We start from the raw sequence: 6,870 nt of genomic DNA, 5'->3' as shown, positions 1-6,870 counted from the left end.
ACCAAGTTAGTAGCATCAGTTGAACTTGTTCAAATTAGTTGTGAGAAAACCTGAATGTGAAAAATAGTTCAAGTGTTGAACCTGCAGCTGTGAGAATTGTAATCAATCCACTCGTTTGACGTTCATATAGTAAAAAATTAATATTTTTATAATTTGTTCTGAATAAAAATATAATGTTATATTTTTATTCAGAAAAAGAAAATTTGAGAAATAACAATTCTAGATATGTTGTTAAACCTCCTACTAAAAAGTTAAACGCCTAATATAATAGTTTAGAAGAAGTAATTATAAAATTAATTATAAAAGGGGAATGATGATAATATAATGATTTAAAATGGAGTTTGAGAGTAGCCTAACATATCCCACAGCTCTACAACCTGATTATAACAAGTTATAACACAACATTGTTTAAAAAAAGTTATAAGTTATAACATCACATTAGTCCTCCCAGACATGAAGTGGGAGATGGATAGTGATCTGGTGTATGCAAGTGGCAGCATCAAGAGCTTCTTAGTCCTCCCAACATAAGCCCTCTTTGTCAAATTATCAAAGTCATTGTCTTCAATGGCATCAAGAATCTCCCTGTACAACATTAGAGATGACCAAACCTGCACAATCATGCAAGTCTTAATTATATATCACCACCAAAACTATTATTCATTCAGTGAAAGATGGTTGCAACTTGTGTCACATATGAAGCACAGTGTGATTGTGGAACATGTAAAATTACCGGCCATCGACTATCTTTGTCGAGCTGAGATGCTCCTTCTTCAGCTTGGTTGAAATAATATCTGGCCCTTGTGATCTGCATTTTCATGAATTCTCTCCATTTGTCACTCACTTTCCTCGAAAACACTTCTTCCTCTGTTATTCCAAATTGCTCTAGTTCGTCTTGTGGAAGATAAATTCTCCCCCTCAGTGTACTGAAAGCACAAATCAAGTAGAGCTCAGATCCACACAGTCACAAACATATAATTCTTTTACATAAAATTTATATTAGGGGTAAGTGGATTAAAATTCACAAAAAATAAGGGACTCAGACTCGACAACTGGACTTACTCTTCACCAACATCTCTGAGAATGTTTGTAAGTTGATTGCCAATGCCTAAATACAAGGCTGCATCATATATACTCTGCGCGGGAACTGTAGATTCAGGTGGAATACCCATAACAGGAACACTCATTAGGCCAACTGTTCCGGCCACATAGTAGCAATAAAGGTAGATTTCTTGAAAATTCTTGTATCTAGTTTTTCTTGTGTCCATCCTCATGCCTTCTATCATGTCTCCAAAAGGCTACAATCGAAGAAAATTTTGTTTATTTAGAAAAAAGATTAAAAGAAACAAACACTTCAAGTCAAGGGGAAAATTTATTTGTATAGAAGGCCTATTGAGTTCTGAAAAACAAACATATCAAAGAAACTGACCTTAATGTCTAGGGGGAAATTTTGAACTGTATCGGACAGTGCAGCATCGAGCATGTCAAAGGGTCTTCCATTGAAGATGTCATATAGTCTTTCCTCCCATCTATCAAGAACCGAAGAGCTCATATATGCTGCGTTTGGACCATCCACCAGCTCATCTGTCCTCCTGCACCACACTTCAACACAAAGAAAAAGAAATGAATAGTTTTAGTATAAGTTATCCAGTTCCAATAATCACAGTTTTGTAACAGTTGGCTGTTAAAAGTTTTAGTGAATAATTGTCTCCTCTCATCAAACAAGAGGTCGAGGGTTCAAGTCTAAGCATAGATATGTGTGTACCAAGGTAAAGGGCCCCTGTCAGGAACTGCTTGCCTTTCAGAAAATTAATCACGCGATGTGATGGTTGTGTACAAATAACTAAGGAACTACATATATAACTTAATTACGATCGATTTTATACTGATAATAAGTCTCTGAAGCTGCCAACAAGTGATGTCAACTTACCATAGATTGCCCATATAGCTTTCTGTCTTTCCTTTGTCATTAACAAAGTCCCTACACAATAACAAATTCAGAATTAGACATCTTAAGACCAAGTCATTTACAGGCACATGATCAAGATTCAGTTGTACCTAAATAGAAAGTCTTTGCATATTCAGAACACAAATTCTTGCACTGCTCATAAGCCTCTTCCAAGAAAGCAGGATCAAATTGTGGCTTCCGACAAGACTGATATGCAAAGGACCTTTTAGTCTGCCTCTTCACAATCTCATTTATATGCAGATCACTATGAGGAATGCTCTGTACCGATAGCTCTGTGAACTTTGTCGCGATTTTTCTAGTTGGAACAGTCACTGTTGCCTCAGCTCTGATACCATTCCAGAACGTGACAACCTTTCCATTGCTCTGATCTCTCAAGCAAACCTTAGGTGCAACATAATATGTGGAGCTCATTGGACTATATCAAAGTATACCAATCTATTTTTGTTATGCAGAGACTATAGAAATGATGAAGGAAAGTGTGTGTATTTATGATGATCAAGAACTGAACAAGAATAAAAATGGAGAGTTGATGGTTACAATAACTATCAAGTACTTATTCCCTTTTGTCTCAAACTTGTTAACATGTAACAAGGCAAAAGATTTGGTTACTTAAAGACAAAAAATATATATAAATGTCACTTTCCCACAACCAATGTTAATGTTAAGAATGAATAAATGAGAAAATCTAGCAGTAAATACATAACTAATGAAATGGTCTTTTTCTGTATAAAACTGATTGCCTAGTTTAGAGGTTGTCATGTTATGCAATCAAAAAAACAGAATCCTGAACAACATAGATACCCTTGATGCCATCTTGTATTATAAGGTTCTCATTTGTCAGCTTGTGATTTGTCCTCTTTTGCTTCTGGTTTATACCATCATTCTTAAATGTATATTCTCTGATTGAGTAGGGTTTTTTTCATCTTTAATCCACTTAATCACATACCTGTGGACTTCTCTGATACTCGATCTTTGGTTGATAAATCGAATATCTTCTATATTTAGTGGTTTTATAATTATTTTCTCATTAACAAATATTCCTCATTAACATGGTTGACATTTCATTCCTTCATTCCTTGTCGATCACAACATCAGACAATCGTTAACTATATAATCAATCTGTAAAGGCCTGGAGCTTTTCTTTGGCTCTTGAACAACTAAAACTTTCCTAAACAAGGGTACTATAGAACTTGCAGCCAAACTTTAGGTCTGACCTCTGATGCACTGCTAACATCTTATTTACTCCCTCTCCTCTCATTCTTTACGTTACTTTTTGGCACATTTTATAAGACTCATTTAAAGTATAGTTTCAAAATATATTTTTTAATTTTTTTTCTGAATAAAAGTTTAATATTTAAAGTTTTATTCAGAAAAAAAAAGTTTAGAAAAAAATTATGGAGCTATATTTATACGAACCTCAAAATACGTGCAAACAGTGAACATAAACTACCTGGAGTGACGGAGGAAGTAGCTTTCAACTGAGCATGAACCTTTACTTTCTTCTTTTTGATCCTGCATCTCATTGAAAAAAATTGTCCATTGCAATAAGGCCATGGCCTTCTCTTTCCGGTGACGGAACCAGGAGATCAAATCACCCGGAGCTCAAAAAATATTCGGGACTCAAATATTTAACAGCATTTGATTGAAGGAAAAATATCAGTTAATACAAAGATTTTTGAAACTTACCCGAAGCTAAAAAAAATTCTTCTTATCATTTTTAGAAAACATTCGGGGTTGAAAAAAAAAATTCATACTGATTTTTTTTTCCCTAACCGGGGCTCCAGCCCTCCTCGCCCTCCCAGTTCCGCCCCGGTCTCTTTCCCCTTGTTGATCCTGCACATTATTGAAAAATATGTAGACGACTGCAAGCACCGAATTATATAAGACACAGAAATTTGATGCTAAAAGTACATTTACACTAATACCAGACTGCGTGTGTATTGGACTGGCTGGTTTACATATGCAGGATGGGCCACAGAATGATAAGTCAAGTGACAAGTCCATCATCTGTTATACAAGTCCAATAGAAGTTAGTTGGTAATTATTTATTTAGATAGTAAATTTCTATTCCTTACCAAAAAAAATAATAAATTTCTATTAATTTCAATCTCATTAATAATTATAATCTCTCTATGTACAAAAGTATTTACTGATCAAATTTTTTTGGTCTAAATTAAAAATAGTCGTGATTAAGTAGTAAAAATTATATTATACTTGGCCCTAGTGCTGTAATTCGATCCGGGCAGCTCGCAAGCTCGCCCAGGTCGAACTTGTTTTGATGGCTTGGCTCGTTTAGTTAAACAAGCTCGAGTCCATGCAGAGGTTTTGACTCGTTTCATTAAACGAGCTGGCTCGACTCGACTCGTGAAAATTAATGAGTCGGATTCGGGTAGCGTTTTAGGCTAAATTTAATATTAAATTAAACAAGCAGGCTCGCCCGAATCGTTAAAATCAGCTCGTTAAGCTAAACGAGCCAGGCCAGCTCGACTCGACTCGTGAAAATAAACGAGTCGAGTTCGGGCAAAGATTTAAACTCGTTTTCTTAAACGAGCCGGCTCGGCTCTACTAAATAAAACTCGGCTCAATTATGTCCGGCTCACAACTCGGTTGGTCCGAACCTAATAACAGCCCTGCTTGCCCAATTGAATTCTGTTTGGTTCATTCTGTGGTAAACGGCGGAATTGAATTGTGTAGTGCACTGCAGGAGCAGAGTGATTTACTACTAGTACTGGGGTACTAGTAAAATAATCGTTAATGATTTTACCAGCACTTCCTTTTTCTTAAAAAATAACCCTGCAAAGTGCTCTTTTATTGCATGCAAGTTGTCCTGAATGAGGCCAGATAAAGTGACGTCGACGACAACCAAGTATTTAATACTTCTCGGGAATGATAACGAGGCGGTGACAAACATATATAAAAAGTGAAAGTGCCATCATCTTTTTCAGTTGGGAAAGCTGCATAAAAACGAATTAATTATTTATTGAGGCGGTTTAGAAAGAGGGGCTAGCCCCAGCAGTGTGGAGGAGTATTTAGCTCGAGACAAGAGAGGGTTTGGTCTCGTAGCTAAAAAAATCATGTCGAAAAAGTCATCATCACCTCGGGAGGTATCATGGGATTTGAAGGCAGCTGGAGATGATGATGATGTGTGGGACAAGTTTTTGCCATGGGATTATGGGGAGATCCTTGCAAGAGCAGGGGTTTCTCCTGGTCTCACCACTAAGAAGCAGGCCTATCTCCTCCTCTTTGGCTCTCCTTTCCTCTTGGATCATGGCAAATTGGTATCTTCTTTCTGTTTTTCCAATCTTCCCTAGCTAGTATAATTTCTATAGAAATAGTATTACTTCTCTTGACTCTGTTTTTCGTTTAGTTTGTTCAACATGTAAGGTATCCACTTTGGTTGTCAGTTGTCACTCCTCCGACCCAAATTAGTAGCTTTTGTAGACAAATTCTGTGTTCATGTCTTTGATAACTTTGTATTTCCAAGTAGGAATGGCAAAAAGTTAGAGTTTCTTATGTAAAAAGTGGAGATCATGTGCTTACACATAACATGTACTCACTCTATTACACGGCTTATGTGTGTACTTCTAGGCAATATTTGGGGGTAGTAGCCGAATCAAGGATTTTTGCGAAAATTTCTAATTAATGTTCCTTGTATTATGTCATTGTTATTCCAGAGTTTTATGTTCAACAAGGGGGGAGGTGAAAAATGTTGTATGCTAAGTGCGAGGGAGCTTTCAATCGCATGGAAAGATACTCCGTACTTTTGGCGATGGACAACTTTGCCCGAGTCAAGGTCTACATCCCCTCTCTTCCTCTCTCACTCTGATGTGAGACACCATATATAAATTCTAGGTTTGTTTGCAGATTTTCTGAGGTGGCTGAGCTTCAATGCGTGTGTTGGCTTGAAATCCGAGGGAAGATTGCTACCACAATGCTATCTGACAAGACTAATTATTCGGCATACCTTGTGTTTAAGGCCAAAGCCGAATGTTTTGGTTTGGAGATTGCAGCCGAATCTGTTGTCAAATTTGTTGATTCAGAAGAAACCGAGGTAAGTGCTGTTCATCTGGTATCCCCAAGAGCTACAGATGGAGGAGCTAGATATAACATTGGACATGCAGACAGACAGGTGCCACAAGAGAATGCACGACTTCCATTTGAGAGACGGGATGGTTGGATGGAGATACAACTCGGAGAATTTTACAATGATCGTGGAAAAGACAATCATGGTGAAGTGGAAGCAGCACTTGTAGAGACTAAGGTGCAAAACTGGAAGGGCGGTCTCTTTGTAGAGGGCATTGAGTTTCGGCCTAAAGGCATGCAGATATAACTAGATAGGATGCTTAATTCATCCATTTCTATAACTTATCGAGAGTGCTTGGTCTTGGTATTGTATGCTCATGAGTCGTCTGTCTTCGAATAGCGGATTCTCTTCCTGGTTTTGGTATTGTATTGCAGGAGCAGTCTGTCTTCGAGTAGCGGGTGTGGCTCCTGGTTTTGGTATTGCTTTGGTCCCTGGCTATTCAACTTGAATTAGATAGCATAGTATAACTCTAAAATATTATGAATGTAGTCTCTTTTGGGGTTGCAGGTTTGGTTCCCTGCTATGTGACTTGAATTCGATAGCAAGGTGTAACTATATGATATGATATTATTATGAATCTAATCCTCCTTTTTCCAGTATTGACATCCTGTACGTTGCCCTTCTTTCGCAAACAAGAATTCAGTGAGTCCTTTTAGTTTTTCCATATATATGGCTACCCTGCTGTTTTTTGTTGGCATTGTTTCACTTGATGCGCCTTAAGGTTCTTTAAGGTACCATATCATTGCGTCGCATGGTAAAACTTACAGCATCTCCGTCAGCTCCCGCACCACTCACCAGTCACCACTTGTGAAAAATTCTG

The 6,870-nt window shown here is 37.4% G+C and overlaps 2 protein-coding genes across 2 annotated transcripts; one reads left to right on the top strand and one right to left on the bottom strand.

The window, feature by feature from the left end:
* Positions 1-271: 271 nt before the first annotated feature.
* LOC108195404 (phytoene synthase 2, chloroplastic) lies at positions 272-2,543 on the bottom strand. The gene is made up of 6 exons (XM_017362362.2): positions 2,056-2,543; positions 1,928-1,978; positions 1,427-1,599; positions 1,060-1,295; positions 731-923; positions 272-608 (listed from the first exon to the last, which is right to left on the bottom strand). The coding sequence occupies exons 1-6, from the start codon at positions 2,375-2,377 to the stop codon at positions 426-428; spliced, it is 1,158 nt and encodes a 385-aa protein (XP_017217851.1). The 5' UTR covers positions 2,378-2,543; the 3' UTR covers positions 272-425.
* Positions 2,544-4,812: 2,269 nt separating this feature from the next.
* On the top strand, positions 4,813-6,649 carry LOC108194269 (F-box protein At2g02240). Its single transcript, XM_017361219.2, has 3 exons — positions 4,813-5,244; positions 5,641-5,759; positions 5,831-6,649. Exons 1-3 carry the CDS (start codon positions 5,041-5,043, stop codon positions 6,294-6,296), a joined length of 789 nt encoding a protein of 262 aa, XP_017216708.1. The 5' UTR covers positions 4,813-5,040; the 3' UTR covers positions 6,297-6,649.
* Positions 6,650-6,870: the final 221 nt, after the last annotated feature.

The sequence above is a fragment of the Daucus carota genome, chromosome 7 (genome assembly GCF_001625215.2).
Source record: "Daucus carota subsp. sativus chromosome 7, DH1 v3.0, whole genome shotgun sequence".
NCBI lineage: Eukaryota > Viridiplantae > Streptophyta > Magnoliopsida > Apiales > Apiaceae > Daucus > Daucus carota.
This window is presented reverse-complemented; position numbering and strand designations above follow the sequence as displayed.